The sequence below is a fragment of the Vigna umbellata genome, chromosome 10 (assembly GCF_029865625.1).
Source record: "Vigna umbellata cultivar VRB3 chromosome 10, Vumbellata_1.0, whole genome shotgun sequence".
Classification (NCBI taxonomy): Eukaryota; Viridiplantae; Streptophyta; class Magnoliopsida; order Fabales; family Fabaceae; genus Vigna; species Vigna umbellata.
This window is the reverse complement of record NC_142174.1, coordinates 17,880,403-17,903,962: the sequence shown is the minus strand read 5'-3', so window position 1 is coordinate 17,903,962 and position 23,560 is coordinate 17,880,403. Positions and strand designations below refer to the sequence as shown.

General features: G+C 31.4%; 1 protein-coding gene across 3 annotated transcripts; it reads right to left on the bottom strand.

The window, feature by feature from the left end:
- Positions 1-15,006: 15,006 nt before the first annotated feature.
- On the bottom strand, positions 15,007-21,615 carry LOC124822810 (ubiquitin domain-containing protein DSK2b-like). 3 transcript variants are annotated; one of them, XM_088100427.1, is made up of 10 exons: positions 21,476-21,615; positions 21,146-21,386; positions 19,870-20,595; positions 19,521-19,735; positions 19,342-19,452; positions 18,832-18,890; positions 16,643-16,671; positions 16,164-16,253; positions 15,902-16,053; positions 15,007-15,350 (listed from the first exon to the last, which is right to left on the bottom strand). In XM_088100427.1, exons 2-9 carry the CDS (start codon positions 21,378-21,380, stop codon positions 15,905-15,907), a joined length of 1,614 nt encoding a protein of 537 aa, XP_087956553.1. In that variant the 5' UTR covers positions 21,381-21,386; positions 21,476-21,615; the 3' UTR covers positions 15,007-15,350; positions 15,902-15,904. The 3 variants fall into 3 exon arrangements, with proteins under 3 accessions (XP_087956553.1, XP_087956551.1, XP_087956552.1); XM_088100425.1 differs by having other exon boundaries at positions 21,146-21,585; XM_088100426.1 differs by lacking the exon at positions 15,007-15,350 and adding an exon at positions 15,467-15,737 and having other exon boundaries at positions 21,146-21,586.
- Positions 21,616-23,560: the final 1,945 nt, after the last annotated feature.

Sequence of the window (23,560 nt, the reverse complement as noted above, 5' to 3'; positions counted from 1 at the left end):
TATTTAATTTATTCTTAAATTAATCACTCTAGTTTTCTCAATTAAAGGAATGTATTTATTAAGAAAATAAAGTTAATTTATTAAACTAGTTTTAAAAAGTGGCTTATTTATTATTTTCTAAAGACATGCTAAATGACCTTAAACCATGTTAGAGTGAGGGAGTACACATTATTTTGTATTAGAAAATGAAAAGTCTTAAATAATATCGATTAACTTTGTGTTATAATTGTAGTTTAAGGTAAGAACAATAATAGATGCTAATTTTTAAATCTACAATTGCATTAGTTTTATTCAGATAATAATTTATTTGGAAATAGATAATAATATTTCTTCGAAAATTGAGAACTGTAAATTCAAGAGACTATAAAAATAATATAATTTTGGAAAGGAATGAGTGGTTTAAAGACTTTAGTTTCTAAAATAAAAAAAATTATCAGTTATGTTTAAAATTTTATTTAGCTTTAAATATGTTTTAATTGATCAAATTTTATTTTAATCCTGTAAACTTTTTTTTTCTCAAACTTTAGAAAATGTTATTGGCCTCTCATCACTGACAACTTGCACTTCTTGTTAATGTAACTAATAACATTCGTAATAACGACATGTATAATTAAAATAATAATATAAAAAAAATTCTTTCTGGTTTAAATATCTTTCAAGTTCTTAAATTTATGTAAAAGTTACTTTAGCTTCTTAAATAAAAAACTTATTGTTTCCCTTAATTTTTAAATTACTTTTTTAGTCTCTTAAATTTAAAAATATTTTTCATAGTCCTATTATTAAAATGTGTTGTTGTAGCAATCATAATTTCAAAGGGATGCTTTAATCCCGTCAAATTTCAATATGAATTTTCATTCTTTCAATTTGAAAATGACTTCTTAAAGTAGACAAAGTTTTCGCTGCTAAAAGTTTACTTTACTAACAATATATTTTCTAACAACGTTAGAAATAAGATTAATACAATTTTTAATTCCCAAAATTTTAGATTACCAGGAATGTTTTAAGATAAGTTAATTCACCAAAATATAGTAAAATGAAATGGAATCAATAAAAATATTTAAGAACATTATCTAATAAGATCTATTATATCTCTTATTATAGAACAATCCAAAACTATGTTTATTAAAATAATAACCACGTATTATAACTAATTTTGAAAGTTTGGTATTATGGTTATTATTTATGATGAAACATAATTATACATTTGAGGTAGATATTATTCCAATGAGAACATAGATCCATGACCCATATTAATCCTATAAATACAACTAGTATTTCTCAAAGAATACTTACTTAATAATGACTCATACTTATATTCATAAAGATCCAAACCTTCTTATTAACTTGAACGTCAGAGAGTCTTTAGTAGATAGATCTCCCCATTCCCTAAGCAACAAGAAATTTCATTCTGACCAGCAAAAACCTTCAAGTAATTGTTATGATCTTGTCACTTGTATTTTGAGTTTTATTCTTGTGATGAGAAAAATCATACAATAATGTGTTCAATGAGGGAAACCGCAAGTATCTACCAATAACATTTGAATTAAAAATAATCATTGAAAAAACTGAAAATGATGGATTATAATTAGAATACAACAAATTGCACTCCTTCATGAATATATGGGGTGAAATATTTTTTTTTCCTATTCTAAACAATTGGTGATGTGCGCTTGGATGTTAATCATTTTATTGCCCAGTGTATAAAGGATTTTGGGTCAATGAATCCATACACATTACTCAATCTTGGATTTTGAGAAACTTCAAGCATATACCTAAAAGAAAAACATTTACTCAACATACATAAGTAACTAGATACTCAACATACATAAGTAACTAGATATGATAATTAACTATAAAGAATGATTCAAAGACTCACATTATCCATACTGAACAAGTGCAATATTCAATTATTGGTCCCTGCTCAACTTCTAACACATCATGCATGTGTAAGTAAAGTGGGATCTCATTGTTCCTATAAGAGAATCATACAAAACCACCATTAGGTCCCACATAGGATGTTAGCAAGTTGTGTTAGTGCACTGTCATCCTTAGATAAATAAGGATTTTTTTTCTTTTTTGTATAGGATTATCTTTGCGATGAAATTGTTGTTACATGCAAAACAAGTTAAGTAAGTTTGAATTAAAAATATGGAATCTTTAAAGTATAGTAGGTTTACGAAATAATGAGGGATCTGAAATAGCACTATAACAATGTGTCTTGGTCAAGCTATGACAGATTAAAATACACGTGTCACAATATATACCTCATCTATTGAAACATAAACTAAAACATTAGCTCAGATAACTTACTTTATTGTGACCTTTACGACATTAAGGAATAACTAGACATTATGTCATATTGTGACCCCTTTAAATATTTTTCCAAAGGCCACTAATGTTATCCCTTAAGCATTTTGAACATATGGTTGACATTGCATCCCTTAAGCAATGTACTTAAACAACTCCCTTTTGTGTTAATTCTACCTATTGAAGTCAATGTCAATGTCATTCTAATAAAAACAATTGTTCAATATATAACCTAACATAAAAGGATTGTTAATTTTACCTGTCAAGGACACAACAAGTTTTGCTGAAAAAGTTATTGGAGCCCATAACTATCCAACTACAACTAGAACTCTCACATAAGCCTCTAGGTGACCTCCTTTGTCACCCTCTAAGTGACCTTATCTGTCAGCCTTTGAGTGATCTCATTTATTACCCTCTGAGTGACCTCGTTTGTCACCTTATAGGTGATCGACTCAGTTATGTTCTATGTGACCCTATGAGTGATCTACTCCGTCAATATTTTCATAGTCTTGACACTAGGTGTGATAAAGAACTGGTGGGAAGAGGCTCCAAAATATTGGCAAATGTATACTCTGGAGCTAGCAACATGCACACGTTCAGGGTGCTCAGATTGTCCAATTACAATAAGAAGAATGTCTTAACGACCATGAGCTGTGAAAGTACCTTGGAAGCTTTGCTCAACCAAGGAGTCCTTCAACATACAAAATAAATGTAACATCTAATTCATATAAAATTATAATATTGTTTTAAGAGAAGTTTAAAGAGAAAGTTAACATCATACAATTCTTTCTAGAACTTGTCATGGGGTCTTAGATGTGTAAGAACCAATTATCTTACATGGGGTTGCTTCCTTTTTTCACGATGAGTTGACAATGAAGAAGGTTAAACAACACTAGTGTCATCCTCAAAAGGCCGAGACCTTGATTTCTTCTTTTCCTTCATCATCAATTTCTCAAGTTTTCTATATCCACCATGAGACAATATGTGTAGATGATAATGAGTTGGGCTTTTATCTTGGCATCCTATAACATATGAGACCAAATATATGAATTAGTTTATTTTGTAACAATTATCAATTAATATATGTATAATTTAATGTAAACTAAACCATCAACCTTCAACTAGATGACTTTGAACAAACAAATGCCAAGTTTTTTCGTCAATTGTTGTGTGTTTGTTACAAGGATTTTCATCCTTCTTTTTACAATTTATAGTTATCAAGTTGAAGATTTCTACATTTTAAACCGAACTAAGGGAATTCATGATCAATGTTTTTCCATTGCATAGAATTAGATGGATGACAAAGCAATTGTCACATCTCCCCTCATTTGCATGTCATCTAATGTTTCTAACGCCTTTTGGGTTCACATACAAATGCTTCAACCTTGGTATGATTGGAAGGTACCCAATAACTTTCATAGGGGAACCATCCTTTGTTATCTCTTGATTATTATCTTCACCATTTTCTTTCTGCTTGTATCGTGATAACCCACACTTCAAACATTTTTTCAACCCTTCAAATTCTTTTATAATAAATTCCTATCGTGCAAATAATTTTTTTCGCCTCATAATTACGATAATGTAGTAAATCTCTATTTGGAAGCATGTCCTTCAACAAAATGAGCAATTATTTAAAACTTTTATTGGTCCAACCATTCGTTGCCTTCAAATTCATCAGCCTTATCATTGTTTAAAACCATGCGAACCGACATAGTCTTTGCATCAGTAAACACCATCGCATACAAATGTGCTTGAGCAAAAGCTTTTGCACTAACATTGTGAATCATATCCTCTAATTGGTCTTCCATAATTACTTTTCCATGGTAGAATTGACAACATCTTCAATTTGAAAGACAATTGCAAAATTTATTAATTCATCATGTCATGTTCAAGTTGTATAACTTCGAAAGAAACCTTCATTAGGTTGCATAAATTATATAAATGTTATTAATCCTCTCTTATACTCAATACTAATTTGTGATTAATTAATCCAATCTCGATCAATATATGTGTTATAAAATTCTTCATAAAATTTCAGCATTGTCTAAATGAATGATCATCTCACTTTTTCAATCAAAAGTGTGATTCTATCTCATTCAAGCATATTAACTTTTTTGTAGTTCATTAGTACATATCAATTTTAAACCACATTCCTTAAATTTCATAAAATTTTGTTAGTATTTTGCATTAGTCTTTAGGTTACACGAAATGAAAGTGATTATTAACCACAATCAAATATGTACCTAAAGACCAATACAAAATACGATTAACAAAAAGTCATGAAATTTAAAATATATATATATATATATATACATATATATATATATACATATATATATATATATAGTAATAAATTATTAAAATGTGATTTATGTTCTTAAACTGTCTAACAAGAAATTCAAGATTCAATTAATATATATTATTAGTATTGTCTCCTTTTATTTTATTTTAAAAAATATACAATTTTTTTAAAAATGAAAGATAATACATAATTTTTTGTATTAAATCTAAAAAAACTAGGTTCACGAAAAATTATCAATAACAAAATAAAATTACACTAAAAATACCTATTCAAAAAATAAATAACAAATTTCTATAGTAAAAAACTACTAAAAACCATAAACTAAGATAATAAAAATCATTTATGAAATTTTTAAGAGAAAGAAAGTTCTAACTTGGGAATGTGTTTGAAATCAATAGAATGATCCTTGCAATGTTTCTTACAACCCCTATACCAACAATGGATGGAAAGATTGTCATTACAACAACATAGTATATTCGTGGAAGCAAACAAGCAAGGAGTCGAAAAAACGCAAAGAAAACAAGAATAAGAATATAGTGAGGATGAAAACTCAAAAAATTGAAAAAAAAAACTAGATAAGGTATGACAAAAGGGTCACGTTGAGCACGTATAGTGCTTACTCGCTACCTGACCCATCTCATATCTATCACATTTCTCCGGATATCCCTTTAAAAAATTTCATGAGTTATTTAAAACTCGCGGATATATTTGGATACACACTAATATTTAGAAAATGATAATTATACATTTTTAAAATACAATCTAAAATAAAATTTCAAAAAATATAAAATATAAATTAAATTAAATATAACTTAACTTTTAATTTTAACTAAATTTAACCTAATAAAAGATAAATTTTATTTTTATTTTTTCGGATAATGGATACTCGTGAGTATAAATAATATAATATAGGTTTATAAGTGGATATTAAATTATCTACTTTGATTTTATCCATGAATATTTATGTACAAATATTTTTTTCAATGCTTTCCAAACTCAAACTAAAAAGTATAGCCTTAAGGAGAAAAAGAAAAATAAATTTTTGCAACAACATGATGCAACAATGAAAAATGGAAAAAATAACCTTATTCAAGTTAGTATAGATTACTATTATGATAAAACTATAATCTATACTAAGAAATCGAAATATGAACTACAATTTCATATGAATCGTAATTTATACTTTGACAATCATTTTTAAAATGTCATTTGACTATTTTTGTTATGAACATAGTCTATATACGTAATTAATTCATATATTTACTTATTTGTATTTTTAAAATATATTGTTTGAATATTCAAATGTCTTATATTTTAATTTTTTTATTTAAATAGGAAAATTAAATTTCTCACTTAATAAAAAATTAAATTTAAAATATTTATTTCAAAACTCTAATTTTTTATATTAAACATTAAAAAAAGTATTAGTAAATTTTTAAATTTTTATTCATCCAAAAATATTTTATATATGTTCGAGAATTTTAACTACTCTTTAATATTATATAATATTTAACAACCTAAAAATAATAAATATATATAAGGTGAGATGGCAATGAGGAAACACCCACGTGATACACCAAAATTTTCGATCGTTAGATTAATCAGGGTATACAATTTTATGATATAGCCCTTTCTACGAAAAACAATGGAAAAATTAGCTACGGTCAAAAAATTATATTATATCAAATTGTGTGATAATTAAAATAAACAAAAAAATAAACTGAATTGTACGATAAATTGAGTAAATTTCACTCAATAACTGTTTGTAAACTTTTTGTGAATTTTATTTGAAATATTAGACTCGTTTGTTTCTTAAATTAAACTGAACTTGCTTTTGAAAAGTATTCACTATGCAGAAAAAGCTTTAAACGTATATTATTTTGGTCTTTTAACATCAGATTCCAATCCGATGTCTCTATGGATAATTTTAATGGGACGTTGAACTCTATATAAAGACGTCGGATTCTACCAAAACCGACACCTAAGGACATTATAGACGTCGGACATGGCATTAACCGACGTCTACTGCAGTTCGTGTCTTTGGGTAGCGTAATAACACCTTCTTCCTTGTTTCCTCATAAGAAAAGCTTGCGTCTTTTGGACCTCTTATGACATTTCAATCGAAAATCGAATAAGGGTTCTTGCCTAGTTCTATTCCAACTGCCAATGAAAAAGAAGACGGTGACATGAGAACTAGGCAAAGACCCAGGTTCAGTTTTTGGTTGAAATGCTATAAGAGATTCAAAAGACGCAAGCTTTTCTTACGAGAAAACTAGCAAAGGGATAAGGTGCTACTACGCTACCCAAAGACACGAGAAAAACTGCACAAAAACACAACAAAAACTCATTTTAATCGGTTCAAATGGAAGATAATCTATCAAAAACTAATTTAATCGGAGTAAAAGTAAGTTTAAACGGTTAAAAAGAGATAAAACGCACCTGGAAATGCAATGTCGCGGAGAGAAAAGGCGAGGAGGAAGACGATGAAGTGCGCGTAACCGCGGATTCGCGATTTCTGATTTAACAGGAATCAAGACGTCAGTGCCCCCAGTGCTCGACGTCTATTCTCGACTAGACGTCGGGGACCTCAATAATATGACGTCCATTCGATTTAAAGATTAATATTCGAGGTGTATATAGACGTCGAATGCGAGGGAAGCCGACATCCGAAACAACTTTTCACCTACTCTGTCAGGCCATTTAGGCGTCAGATGTAAGGGGGACCGATGTCTCAATGACTATCTAGACGTCGGTGTAGCGGGATCCGACGTCTAAATGACGAAAAAAATGACTTTTCACATTCATGCGCTCCCTTTTTGACGTCTAACTATACGACCTGACGTAGTTTAAAGTATAGACGTCGAACCACCCATGAACCGACGTCGCCAATGCCAACTTATTTACCAAAATGCCACCAGTCAATCTTCTGCGTTGAATATTGTGGGATCCACGTTTAAGGGATCACGATTCAAATACTAGTGATTCTACAATATATCATCTTCTGTTTCAAATTAACTATGAATTCAATTATGTTCCAACCAGTTCATGACATCTAATAACATATTTTAGATAAAATATTCAATTTATTGCAAAAAATTTAATTTGTTTCTACTGAATCCAAACACTATAGATTTTTAAGGTTTCAAAATCTAACATTGCAATTCTGAATGGATATTGAGTGAATGTGTTACTCATAGTACGAAATAGGTAAGAATGGGAGAGAGAATGATAATACATGATATTATAAATTACTATCAAGATTAAATTCTTAATCTATATTTTAAATTTCTAAGTGCAAATAACTTTTTCTAAAATAACCAGTCAACAAATGTGTTTAATTTATATTAAAAAAGCTAAATAATAAGTTTTCTTAACTTTTATAGTATCTGCGATGAATTAAGTTATTCCTTTCTTATCATATATATATATATATATATATATATATATATATATATATATCATATATATATATATATATATATATATATGAACTTATCCATGATGCTACCAAATGTGACTATAGTGGCCAGCTAGGAAGAAAAAAAGACATAATGAATAATGAATTATATACCTTCTAAATTTTCACCACGTGAAAACATTTTTTTAGGTAAAAGTTTTATTAGATCTTTCCATATTAAGTTTTATTATATTTAAGTAATTTTCCTCATGTTACATTATTTGTAAGATAGTTTTAAAATTTTGATTGTAAGTTGTTATAGATTCTACAAAATTCATTTTTTTTAATCTTTTATACCATTTAAAATGTAATTTTATTATATAATTAAACACTTGTTTATGCTTAAAACCAGTCTTATATAAGACCCATAATAATTACAGTGAGTACAATATCGCTTAAACATTTTATTTTATTTTTTATTTCCATTTCAATTTTTTGCAATTTAAAAATTAATTTAATTATATAATTGAATAGTTTTTTAAGATAATAGCTTTATATTAGAACAAGGTCTTAAATTTAATCTTTATATGTTATATAACCATATTTTAATGATATTCTTATAAAAATTAAATGTTAATTTAATATTCTTATAAAATCTAAAGTGTTGCTAAGCTTTTAAACAACAATAATTAAATTAGTATATAGGAATATCATTCAAATGTTTTTTCCTTATTGAGATTCTCCGTGCATATAAAATAGTTAATGAAAGAAAATAACAGGAACCAAAAATAATATGTTGTAAAATTCAAAAAAATTTAAAAATAATAAAGGGCCGATTTTAAATGTAAAATGTTGTTGCTTTATGATCAAAGAATCCAACCAATTTAATTGATCAATCCAAAAAGATTATCGTGTTAACATCCATCATAAAAAAAATTATATCTTTATGGATGTGACGTTTAATGAGCATGAATCTTTTTTATGTTGATTTTTCACTTCAGGCAGGTCATGTGAAGTGCATAATCATAATGTTAGTATGATTGATATCTTCAGTATAAAATTATATTGTAAAAATAAATTATCGTACAAGGATCATTTTGTACGAAGTGAGTCAATCCTAAATATGAACACTTCTTTTTCGGATAATACAATGTTTTTTTTATCATAACCAATTGGTTCAATCTTTTTCACAAGTTCGGCTTGACTCTTTAGATGTACCATTTGATCTTATCTTTGATAATACTAATTTAGATGAAACTGATCATAGAATTGATTTTTGTCTGTGTGAGACCACCAATACACCAAACACTGAGTCTACTACTGTTCAATATAATATTCCACCTTGTTTTAACCGTGGTCAACCTCTAGCTAAATATTAACCAGACCTCCAAGTCAAAGTTAAATATCCCATTAGTAAATATGTGTCATGTCATAGGTTATCTCAGTCATATGCATCATTTATATCTCCATTATCTTCAATTTCTATTCCTAGTAATATACAGGAAGCTTTGAGAGATCCTAAATAGACCAAAGCAATGGTTGAGGAGATGACAGCTTTAGTAAAAAACAACACTTTGGGATCTTGTGTCCTTACCAAGAGGAAAGAATATTGCGGGCTGCAAATGGACATTTACAATTAAGCATAAAGTTGATGAAACTATTGAGAGATATAAAGCATGACTTGTGCTAAAGGTTACATCTAACCTTATGGTGTAGATTACCAAGTTACGTTCGCACTAGTAGCCAAAGTCAATACCGTGAGAATACTTTTGACGCTAGCAGCAAACTAAGATTGACCTCCTCTACAATTTGATGTGAAAAATGCTTTTCTACATGGAGAAATTTTAGAAGAAATTTATATGGATTCTCCACCAGGGATGGCAGATTCAATTGGAGTGAAGGTTTGCAAAATAAAGAAGGCTTTATATGGATTAAAACAATCCCCAAGAGCATGGTTTGGAAGGTTTACCAAATCTATGAAGGCTTTTGGCTATAAAGCAAGTAACTTTGATCACACCTTATTTTTGAAGAGAGGAAAAGGAAAAATTTACAGCTTTGATTATATATGTAGATGACATGATTGTTACAGGAAATGACCAATATGAGATTTCTAGTTTACAACAATATCTTGCATCTGAAATTGAGATGAAACAACTTGAAAACCTCAAATATTTTTTGGGTATTGAAATAGCTAGATCAAAACATGGTATTTTCCTATGTCAAATACTATTAATCTACCTCTGGATACATTACTTTTGTAGGAGGGAATCTTGTAACTTGGAGGAGTAAAAAAAGTCTCTAGTAGCAAGATCTAGTGCTAAAGCAGAATTAAGAGACATGGCACTAGGTGTATGTGAACTTTTGTGGATTAAAAATGTGTTATCAGAAACCAAATGAAACTATGAATTTGTACTGTGACAATACGTCAGCTATAGCAATTGCTCGCAATCATGTGCAACATGATAGAACAAAGCATGTGGAGATTGATAGACATTTCATCAAAGAGAAGCTTGAAGCTGGAATAATTTTCTTTCCCTTTCCAAGATTAGAATTGCAGTTGGCTGATGTTCTCACCAAAAGAGTGTCAAATAGAGTGTTTAGTGAGTCTCTATTCAAGTTGGAAATATGTGATATCCATGTACCAACTTGAGTAGGGGTGTTAAGAGATGTCAAATATTTTATTACCTAATGTTAGACAAACAAATATTGTGTTAATTATAATTTAGAAATTATTATGTTTTGTGTAGATTTATGCAGATGTCATTCCTTTAATAGGTGAGAAATTATAGGATCCTTGTACGTATATATATCGTACACTACTTTTTGAAATAACACATCAAAATTATTCTTTAAACCTCTTTATAATCTAATATAATAAAAAATATTATTTAAATTCTAAAGAAATCGATTGAGAACAATTGTATTTTTCAATGAAAACAAATAAAAAGAATGTAGAAATCCAATTTTAAATTTGAATAGAATTGTCAATTTGGTCTCATTCACATTGTTTAATCCTAACTCATATAGGTTAGAGTCAGGAAAATTTACGAGTCAAAAAGCCACATTGAAAAAGTTCATGAAGTCAAAATATCCATAAAAATTTTATGGGCTTTGGTCATCATATGGACTTCTTTTTAGAAAAAAAATATTCATTTTGAATACAAGAAACCCATGCAATTAATTCCTAATCTGTTGCAAATATAACTATTTTTAATTTGTCAAAGAACTATATAAAAATATTTTAATCAAATTAACATAGATTCTGTAAGAGGTTTTAATAAACTTGGTTACTGGCTTATAGGAAAATAACAAAGCAACATAAGATGTTGAACTCCTTGACTCACTAAATATATTTAATTTATTTTAAAAGATGGTAATTTAATTTTGTTGTGCAAAAAAAGTATCAATCAAAACTAAATAACAATCTTAATTTGAAAGTTTAAAATAATGAATTTATAAAGTTTATGAATTTTTTTATTATATTTTTTCTTTTTTTTCTTTTATGTAATGTATGATTTAAATTTGTACTTAAATTCTACCAATTATTTTATCTTTAATAATCAATGTATATACATATAATAAATATATTTAGTAATTATAAAAAAAGTTTAGTATGAACTTATTAGAATTAATCTAATATTTTTACATTTTGGTTAGACTTTATGTTTTTTCTATCGTATTTGGAACTTTATCACAATGCAATACATGCTACTTTATTAAATGTTATAAGTTTTCTTCTAATTAAAAAAATTAATAAATAGATTATAGTTAGTATTAAACTATATATTATATATTTTATTTAAGGTTTAATGTCTTTACCCTTTCTTTTTCGGCGTCTTAATTGGGTTCTTATTTTTGTAAAATTGAATCAAATAGAGGTTGTCCGTCAAATTGAGAAGACGTCGTTAAGGAGGATGTTACCTGACATGCTGATAGTATAGTTTTAAATGACGTGGTTGTTAACACCCTTGACACATCATCATCTCCTCCAAACACAGTAGAAACCCTAATTTCATCACCTCACCATGTCGCGCCGCAGCACTGTCAAAAAGCTGTCGCCGCAGAGTCGCACGGTCACACTCCACGGCCAGTCACCATTTGAGTCATCTTCATCGCAGCCAAACTCCACGGCCTGCCACCATCATCCTCACGCATCTCCTTCGCGCAACCTGTAGAGAAGAAGAATTCCAAAACAGAAATAGGGAAAACCCACAATCTCATCGTAGCCACACTCCACGGCCTGCCACCATCATCCTCGCGCATCTCCTTCCGCAACCTGTAGAGAAGAAGAATTACAAAACATAAATAGGGAAAACCCACAATCTCATCGCAGCCACACTCCACGGCCTGCCACCATCATCCTTGCGCATCTCCTTCGCGCACCTGTAGAGAAGAAGAATTCCAAAACAGAAATAGGGAAAACCCACAATCTTGCGAGTTTCATCTTCTTCGCACCGCCACCCGGAGCTTCCTTCTCGCGTCGTAACAGCGCCATTTAAATTACCACCGCGAGGGTAGCATGTCAACCATGGAAGTATCTGCATTCTCACGTCTTCATCGTCAACCTGAAATGCAGAAAAACCAGAAATAATAGGGAACCCTAAATCAATTTCACCAGAAATTGCGAACTTCATAGACACACAGAGCTTCAACCTCCATCGCAGTTCGGTCATCTTCATCGCGATCTCCTCTCGTGCGTCCATGGGAACTGGTCGTGGAGTGTTGCTGCGCGACTTTACGACGGCAGCTTTTCGGCAGTGGCAGCCTTGCGGCGGCGCGACATGGTGAGATGATGAAATCAGGGTCTATTGTTTGGAGGAGATGATGATGTGTTTAGAGGAGATGATGATGTGTCAAGGCGGTTTAATGCCACTTGTGCTTAGTGAATACACTGACCATGCCACGTAACCCATACTTAAACGGTCGTTTATCCACTTTGACGACATGCCTCTAATTGCTTCAATTTTACAAAAACAAGGACCCTATTGATACGCCGAAAAGAAAAGTGACCTATTTGAGATTCCGGACCAAAATAGGGACCTATCGAGACCTTAAAACTTTATTTAATAACATAATAATACGTACGATATAAGAATGTTGATTTAAATATAATAAAATTACAACATATTAGACTATATAATAAAATATATAATTTTATGTATATATAAATAATATTGTTTCTAAGAATTAATTAGGCTTAATGTCACTTTTGGTCCCTATTTTTATCCACTTTGTTACTCCACTTCTTTTAGTGTTTAATGATTTTTGTAATTTTTGTTTAGTTTAGTCTTCTTTATTCTTATCAAGTTTAAATTGTTAACGACACCATTGTACGAGCAATCGATGAATGAGTTATTCTTTTTGGCATGTGTGCCTCGTCCAACATAGTTATTCATATTTCCACATCATATTCAACCTCAGAATACAGAAACTCTAACCACCACACACCTCCACCACACAATATCGACGACGTGCCAGAATGAAACACCTGCATGCATATATCAAAAACCAAAACGTGGTTTCTTAAATAAATCCCTAAATCATAAATTCCTAAATTGTAAATCCTTAAATAAATCCCTAAATCATAAGTTCCTAAATAAATCCTCAAATTGTTCCCATGTTGCCTTCTATTTCCTACATAATCAAAACCAAAGCCAAACATTCTACTCAAACAACCAAAAACAAAAAAACAAAGCACACATTTATTATATCTATTTTCAAAACAAAATATCTTAAATGCAATTCTACTAAATTCGAGCTATAAACCCAAATTATAGAAAGAAAGTGAAAATAAAAGACATGAATTAAGGCAAATAAAATATGGAATGTGAGAGAAAAGAAAGGAAAAATGGAAGTTTGAAACCCTAATATAAGTGACAACGTGTAGAATGAAAAAGGAAATTGAAAGTTTGAAACCCTAGTATGGATAGGCCTTGCCAAAAACAAACATCTCATTTTGTTCACATTGAGACTGTGTTGTTAACAATTTAGACACTGTTAGACAAAAAATCGAGTCTCACACTGAACAAAATGGACGAAAATAGAAAATAAAAGTGATATTAAACGAATTAATTAAAATTTTATACTATGATCAAACTTATGTTAACCCTAACCCTAATTCACTTGAAAAAAAGTTTGGGACTATGACTTTTTATTTACTCTCACTTGGAAAGGCCTGCTAAAAGAAAACTTTTTAAAGGGCAAACTAGGACTAGCCCATGTAGCATGGTCATGTTAGACAACTCTAAATTTGGACTTTTAGCATCATTAAAAATCAAACAATGGTTGCATCTGCCATTTGAACAAATTGAAATAGCCAGCCATGAAGTATCAAATTTTTTTAACTATGAATATTTTCATATATTTTAGGGTTTACTTTATTATAGGGTGACGCTTACTTTATTTGACCAACAGATCCTATTGAACCAGTGACTTGAAACTTAGGTTTAACAAATCTGAAAGACATTTTAAAATTGACGAGTGATTGCGATGTAACTACAACTATAAATCATAAAACTCCAAATAACATATTGCAGAGCTTTCTTTTCCATCTAGAAAACCAAGGCATATTAGAGTAGCTCATAAAAATTGTAGTTCTAAAATTTTCAAAATGTTATGGTGAACATATTGTTTTGTTGTTTATGTAGAACTATACTTTGAAATTACATATTGAAATAAAAGATTGATCTCTAACAACTCTTTCGCCACTTTGCCATTAATATCGTTGTGGAATTTAAAGCAGGATTAACAAGTAAAATGACAAACATAAGTTCATAATTATATATTTAAATTCATGTTCCCACATAAATCACTTAATTGGAGAGTACCTATGAATCCTTGCTTGCAAACAGGCAAGTTAGAATTACATGTATATGGTATTGTTTATGTAGAACTATACTTTGAAATTATATTTTGAAATAAAAGATTGATCTCTAACAACTCTTTCGCCACTTTGCCATTAATATCGTTGTGGGATTTAAAGCAGGATTAAGAAGTAAAATGACAAACAGAAGTTCATAATTATATATTTAAATTCATGTTCCAATATAAACCCCTTCATTGGAGAGTACCTATGAATCCAACCCTTGCTTGCAAACAGGCAAGTTAGAATTACATGTATATGGTACAAAATGCCTTGTACTTTCTTGTAGCTGAAGGTATAATTAATCATTGGACATTGTAGTATTGGATTTAATACTAAATTCTGGATATCATGTAAACGAAAAAAATCAACAGATTTGTTTAAACACAATTCCATGACGAAAATCGAAGCTAAATGGATAAATATCTCACACCAGATTCTAGCGTTTGAGATTTAATTGCTAGTCCTGTGTCCCTTACCACCTGCCAAATCAGTAATTATAAGTTATTAAAGTGTGAGAGAAAAAACTACACTAACATTGTAAAATAATTTTATACTATAACTCAAGCAAATCACCATATATTAACATTTACAAAAATTACCTTCAAAGTCACACCAATGATGATTTATGATTTAATGATAACGTAAAATTGTATTACATAGTCAACATTAAACTGTTCCAGATACTCGTATAACCAAAAGAATATTAATACAATACATCCACAGTTTTGAAATAAATTCAGTTGAAAATATTTAAGCAATGCTGCCAAGTGTCTGACACTTGTTTTGATATATGTACATGAAGAAAATAACTGCCATTAGAACTCGAAAGGAGGGAATTGATGATCAGAGTTGGTCGAACGAATAACCTACATCACCATGTCAGTTCGGAGTTCAGACCATTTTAATTTGGATAGATTTCTGATTTTACTTAAATACCAAACAAGACGCTCGAAAACAACAGAATTCGAAGGGACCAAACTCAGCAGTACACACATACGGACCTCCATGAAAGGAAATCAACCAACATTACCTGCTACTGTCCGGAGTTCCCCAAAAGCCGCTCAACTGCTGCGTGAACGTTCCCTGATGTGGCAATAAGAGCCCTTATGTTCTCTTGTGTGTCAAAGAACCCCATCTCTTGAAGCTGAGAAAGTTGGGTGGCATACAATTGCTCTGGTGGCTCTGATTAACAACAAAGTCACACAAGTTAGGGAGAACGTATAGAAACCATTTGACCAGAAGACAACAACCATGTCAAAATCTATTTAAAAAATTACAAAACTATTCCTAACCATTTGATCTGTTAGGAACAGCAAGGCTACCAGCTCCAAGTCCACCAAACATGCTCGATAACATCTCCAGTCCCATGTTGTTCAACGGTCCTACCATTAAAACAATTCAATAGCAATTACTTAAAATAAACAATTAACTTGTGCATGCACTCAAATGGCAATTGCATCATCCAGCCGCAACCTTAGAACCTAAAAGCTCCCCCTTTGCTACTCTATAGACGCATGGGGCCCTTAAAGAGTTCACAAAGAATAAGTACAAAGAGAACACGTGATCACATATTCCACATTCCACCGATTCAAAAAATTATAATCCAAACGAAATCAAGTACTAGCAGGCTGCATATGATCTTAATGATAGCCAAGCGATTCAAATTTCCAATGCAAAACCACAGCCACAAAAAAATCCAAAAATCCTACTACCAGAGCGTAGTTTCTAGAACTAAACAGAAACAAAGAAAAAACAGAGTTCTCTTGCATACCAGTGCCTCCTCCTGTTTGACCTGGTTCCCTGCAAACGTATTCAGTTTAGAAGATTAGGCTAGCAACAACCATGAAACAATAAAGTAAATAAAATTCAAGCGATAACTACTTATTTTGCCTCCAAGAAAACTTTCATTTCAAGGGCGTTGTGCACACTAAGTGAAAGTTTAAGGTGAAGGAAGGCTCTCCACAACTCAAATCACCAACCTCAGAGCAATGATTTTCATGGGGATTCAAATTCTATTTGGTGGAACCCTGGACTCAAACCCAAGTCATGCAATTGTTATGAACAAAAGGTCAACCATGTAGGCTTAAACCCCAACTGGCTGTGTTGAACGCAGGTTTTGTTAGATACTTGAATCATAAAAATGAATGACTGTGTTTAGTAAGAAAAATTGCATCTATTAATGGAAATTAAGCAAATGGTTTGGATAAGTTAATTGAATAATTAGTAGGATGATTAGCTTACGTTAGAGAGAAGATGATTCATTCCATTTTGCTATGAGAACTGAGCATTAGCTCTGTTATAAGACAGGGAAAACCTTTCATGACGGGAACTACTTGAAAGGAGGAATCTGTCCTTATAGATCCTTCATTATTCAATGAACGTTATCATAGCCCTACAGGCACTTGCTATGGTACAGAAAGTTTAGAGTAGGAGAAGGTTGTCCCATTCTCAGGAGCGTTTTGATAGAAATCTCAATCTTATATTTCAAGTGTAGGATCAGACAGTAATAACTAGAAAAAGTAAAAACAAACATGTTAAAATTTTCCTCTTTAAGAGATTGTAGTTGGACAAATGCTAGCATGGGAGACGAACAAAAGTTTCAAACCATGAGAAAGACATTAATTTTAATATAAGTGGGTGGGATTTTTTTAACTTTTTTTCTTATTCTTTCTATCTCAAGGAGAAACTGCACAACACAATGCTGGCATGAAAGTTTCCAATGCCTCCAACTACGACACTAAAGCCACAATCACCCTCATTTGCAATCCTTCTTGTCTCTGGCGTACACAAATATTCCAAAACCCCTCTATTTATTTCAATGTCTCAGAACCCAAATCTGGGAGCTCAGATTCTAGAGGGAATGAACGCATCATGGCTTACAGAAGATTCAAGAGATCTAAAAAAATTGACATTATTTAAACACGCCTACAAATCAGTATTCATATCCAGCCTTCTACTTTAAACATGTGCAACAATGGAAAGAACAGTGGCGCCGCAAAAGAAAGCAAGGAAAATCTGGTAGCAGAGTCTTCTGACCACTACAACAGTGGTTCTGCGCTGTGGCATTCTACCCTTCCTCTTCCTCTATCTTTCTCCCTCATCCATCTTCTCTCACCATTGTCTCAAACTTCCTCAATCATTAACTGAGACAACCTCTCAAAGCTTCTCACACATTCCACACTTGTTGATGAAGGAGGAAAGGTATCAGATGGGGCTCAAAGTGGGAGGTGACATCGCAGGTTTTGGGCATGTGGGGGAATAGGAGGAGCCCAGGGACAAATTGGGAAAGTGAACCAAAAAACAAATAGTATATCTACTGGACTACAACTGTTTCCATGGTGGATACATCTCTGTTATCCTACCCTAGGCATCTTGTTACCGGACAGGAATCCAAAAATAAAAAAAGTAACAAGATGATCATCAAAAGTAAAAAAAGTAACAACAAAGAGAAAATGATAGGACAGTCTATGAGTAGTACGGCAGTTATGTGTGTTTAGTAGTAATTCATAGGACAGTTTTGTTGTCTAGAAACCCTTCTACAGTCATGCATGTCTTTCTTGCATATGATGTGTCAGGTACATTGTATTTTGGGAGTATTTGAAGGAGCAAGACTCTGATAAGGTTAGGCCAGTGTATTGTGTACTAAAAGAAGTTTACTGTGAGGAACTCTTTCCTTTTATTCTTTTGCTGTCTGATGTCCGTTGAAACTTTTCTGGTTAAATTTACAAAAAATATAAATAACATTACCAGAATTGTTTGTAACTCTCATGTCAGATTCTGTCTAGGCCTAAGCTAAGTTGCAACAGGTGTACTAGGGATAAACAAATAACTACTTCATCAAGCTAGAGGATTGAAGCATTGGCACATTATAGTACAAATCCAGTTAGCAGAACTAAAAGGACTCAGTAAAAAACAGAAGGTACGTAAAAATAGAAATACAATGATTTCTTCATTTCTTACTGTGTTGATTGTTGCTGACCAATCTGAGACAGAAGAGCTTGCTGGAAAGACAAGAGTTGCTGCCATTGAACATAGGACCACGTCATTGTGAGAAAATTACTTAAAATAAGTATCAATTATATAGACAAATATAATAATAAAACCTCTTTTTCATATTAAAACACGTTTTATGCAACCTAATTTTTCAATGCAATACACACACACACACACACTTAATCATGGATGTGAAACTCATTTTTCCCCAAATCCTTAGCTAGGAGGCCATTATGCAACTCTCAGTCAAGCTAGATCATATGCTCGTTTATTAGAATTTTCCACAGAAGAAACAAAAACAAAATAGCAGTAGAAAACAATCATAACTACCATTCTTCATGCACTGTATATTAGCATGGCTAAAAGTCCTAATATTTAAACACATAAAGCACACAAAGACATGTATACAACCGTACAATTGAAAATATTGACTCAATAAAAATTTATTAAGAGACTCAAAATTTTGAATCTTTCTACCTGCAGTGTCTCGGGTGAGGAAAACAGTCGTAAAAACTCTGGGTTTTGCATAACCTCCCTCAGAGAATTTATATCAGGCATGCCACGCTGCTCAGAATTGACCCCAAGAATCTAAGAGTAAAAAATGTCAGAAATAAGTTCAAAACAAGAGCTCATTGGAACAGGCAACGAGTAATTACCTGATTCATAGTCTGTGGATTGGAAAGGATACTTTGCATCATTTGTGAAATAGCTGGATTTTGCATTAACTGGGTCAACATAGCAGCATCCGGCATTCCACCCAACATGCCTTCAAGATCAGGCAGTCCAAGCCCTCCTAATCCAGTGGGTGCCTGCTGTCGAGCATCCCCACCAGCAGGAGTTGACCTTCTGGTGTTATTTTGACCACCTCCAGCTGCAAATACAACATCAAACAGATCAGCAAAATTCACAATCCAGTGAACAACATAGCTACCAGCTAGAAAATAGACCAAAAAAGGGGCATTCAGTCACTATCTTAGGAGAGAAAATTGTGGTAAGAAAACTTACTTCCAGTAGAGGACCATGGATTAGGAAGTGGGTTCGTATTGGGTACAGGGGAAGTTGCTTCAGAATTAGCAGTGGAGGGATTAGTTGATTGGTTCCTAGCCGCTGCACCGTCATTTCCGGCATTACCAGCCATTGTGGTGGCATTTAAAAATGGTTCTTGAACATTTTCATACATGCGTCTCAGCATGTTAAATCCCTCAGGAGAAGATTCGATGTTGCTCATTGCTCTGTCTGTATTCCTCATCATTTCGCGCATGATCTCAGGATTCCTTGTAGCTTCAAGTGTCTGACGAAGAGTGCTGGGATCATTAAGTATGTGTGCCAGCTCAGGGTTTCTATCCATTAACTCTTGCATCTGCGGATTATTCATTATAAGATTCCGCACTATCTCTGGATTATTTATTAAATTCTGCATAGCAGGTGTGTTCATTATATCTCTCACTAAATTGGGGTTTGACAAAAACGGTTGCTGCATTTGTTCAAGGTCCGGAAAGCCCGCTCCAAATAAGCCATTGAGGCCACTGCCCCCCATCCCATTGTTACCACTAAGTCCAGGAAAGAGTGAAGCCCCAAATCCTGGCCCTCCTAAACCCCCACCCTCATTAGCACCAGCACCTCTCGTGGTATTGGCTGTGGTGGTATTGGCACCACCACTATTAGCCCCACCAGTGTTGTTGTTAGGAGCAAAGCCACGAACCAAATGGACAGTGTGATCAGCCTCCAAACCTACAAATACGAAATGGAAAGTGAGTCATATTCAATCAATAAAAATAACCACTCTCCAAAATACTAGAGTCTTCAACTAAAGAATTATTGACTGCATTAAAAATTATTTCCCATTCCCAACTCCAATGTAATATTCTCACTAAAACAAATCATCCCATATAGCATATAAAATTCCTGTTACGCCTTTCCCTGTACACAACTCAGACAAATTTCTCAACAAGTTAATCCCACATTACGGCTAACATTAAGCCACACAAATGGAAAAAAGAGTTTCCAGGCTAACATTAAACCACACAAATGAAAAAAAAAAGTCCCCCGTTCATTACTATAGAAAAAATCTCTGGAGCAAAATAAACAGATTACAAGAGACTTGAGTATATGAAATCAATAAAATCATAGCATATTAAAAAGAAAAAATCAACAGACCAATATAAAAACACATAATACATATATTTAACAGCAAAAAAACCAGGATCCAAAATTTGCCACAAAAACATAAAAGTCAATAGCAAGGGAAAATACACAAATAATAACAAGATCAAGCTGATACCGTAGCTTTGGAGTGTCTGATCATCCTTAAGGATCCGACCCTTGTAAATCAGACGCTGTTGATCAGCGGGGATGTCACAGCTGCGAGCCACGACGTCTTTGAAAGATCTGACCACGGAATCGAGACTAATCTGAACAGAAAACTTTGAGCCATTTGAACAACGAATATTGATGTTGACTTCCGCGGCGTTCAACTCCGATGTGGCACTCTCAGTTGTTGTTGCGTCACCTCCCATGGCGTCCTGCGTCCAAAGCACGACGGGAGGGGAATCAGGGGTGCCGCAGTCCTTGATAATAATTAAATCGAGGGAGAAAGGATCGAAACCCTAACCCTAGAACGATTGAAGCAAAATCCGACTTAGGGAGGAGAAATAGGAAGCTGAGGATTGGAGAGATAACAGGAGAAATTCGTGAAGAAAAAATAATTAGAAAAAAATGAAAATAGGGAGTGTTGTTGGGCTATGAAATCGGAAAATTAAAATCAAAATTAAATTTAAAATAAAATAAAATAAACAAAATAAAAAGGGAGAGAGAGAAGCCAAAGTGACCCCACACTTCTTAACCCACCTAAGCCGGGAAAGAATTGATGTTCTTCTTTTCCGGAAACTTGGATCCACTTGCTCTGCCTGCGCGTGACTAAAGATGGCAACCGCCTCCATCCACTGTTGTGCTTTCCCAGTTCCTAAGAAGCTTATTAAAACAAACACGCTCTTTAACTAGCGCGTGATGATTTTTAAATAGGAATCAATAGCCAGATCATCAATTTTTTTCTAAAATTTTAATTAAGTTTTTAAATTACGTAAAATATCACACTGCCGTTATTTAATTTAAGGTATATTTCTAGATATAGTTTTAATACATTTCTATTAATATTAGTAAACTAAAATTTAATCATGCCAAAAGAATATCTCACACCCATTGTCCTCATGTTCTTGCAAAGAAGTACTTCTCATTTTGGAAGATACTCATGCTAATTTAAGTCATTCTCTTAAGGAAGGAGCAATAGGCACTAGTTTCGTTTGTGTCTGTTTTTGTTTTTTATTTTTTTTGTTTTTGTTTTTACATCCTTCCTCTACCAAAGTATATTTAGAACCAGTTTTAATTATACAATTTAATATTATTGATACATTACTTATTAAGATATAATAAATACAATTAAATATATTCCATTGAAAATGATATAGTCTCTCTTTCTTTTTATAATTAGGTCTATGTTTAAATTATTTTTTATGCTTACTTATGAGTGAAAAATAAACAAAATTTTGATTTGTGAACTTTTTATTGCACAATGTTGTTTAATAATGTTTTTTAAAAATCTCATATCAAATATAAAGTCAAAGTATAATATATAATTGAAGTAATTCTCATCTTACAAATTATAGCTATGTCTGTAACATGGGATTCAACCACATTGTCATTGAAAATCAAACTATTACACTCTTCCTACATATAAGTAAGAATGTATGAATTTAATCTTGTCCAAGATTTCTTGAAATTATATAATGTCTTTTATATAAATAAAATAAAATAAATTGTTTATCATCAACTAGTTAATTTGTTATTCCCATATTAATTTACTGAGTGATTATTTGTTTTGTAACTTAACAAATAACATCAAGTTTGAATTTTAGTATACCATCACATTAATTTTTAAGTGTATGTACTTTTTTATCATAATTATTAAAAAAATTATATAAAAAATATACAATTATTATAATTTTATTTTAAGTGGTGACTTAAATCTTAAAACATTATGTAAAACTTTATTATTTAATAGTGAAACAAAATTATAAGGTACAAATAAAACATGAAAATGTAATTTACTTATAGTGACTGATAAAAGAAGGCTGGATGATTTTGGGTGCATTTAACCAAATGTAAATTAGTTTAATATTATTCAGAGTCACCACAAATGAAAAGAAAAAACTCAAGCTGAGATATTTAGAATGAAGAAAAAAGATTAAAAAGTTTGTTGTAGTTTTGATTAATACTATAAAAAAATAACTATATGATTTAATTAATTACAAAAATACTTTGATTGTATTTTAGTAAAAATGAGAATAACTAAAATTGAAAGGTGATTAATTATAAAATAATTAATTTATGAAATGAAAATAGTATTAAAAAACTATTTAATTTTTAAAATTGAATTTATAAATAATTAATTTTAAATTAAGTTTAAATTTGTAACAAATAAAATAATAATTTCATTAAAAAGTAAGACAATAATATGTCATTGAAATTAATATACAAACAACTATTTATGTACATAATTTCTAAACTCTAAAAATATTATTTAAAAATTATATTTATTGTACTTTATTATGGTAAAATTATTCTATTTCCAAATAATTTCAAGCCAACTCCATTTGAAATAGAAATTATGAAATTTATGTAAGACAGTGAGTAGAGAAAT

Coding starts and splice junctions, on each gene's coding strand:
- LOC124822810 (XM_088100427.1), bottom strand. CDS start 21,380: ATGGGAGGTGACGCAACAACAACTGAGAGTGCCACATCGGAGTTGAAC. Junction 19,453..19,520: donor ATCCACAGACTATGAATCAG/GTAATTACTCGT, acceptor TTTTACTCTTAG/ATTCTTGGGGTCAATTCTGA. Junction 16,054..16,163: donor TGTTCCTAACAGATCAAATG/GTTAGGAATAGT, acceptor GTTGTTAATCAG/AGCCACCAGAGCAATTGTAT.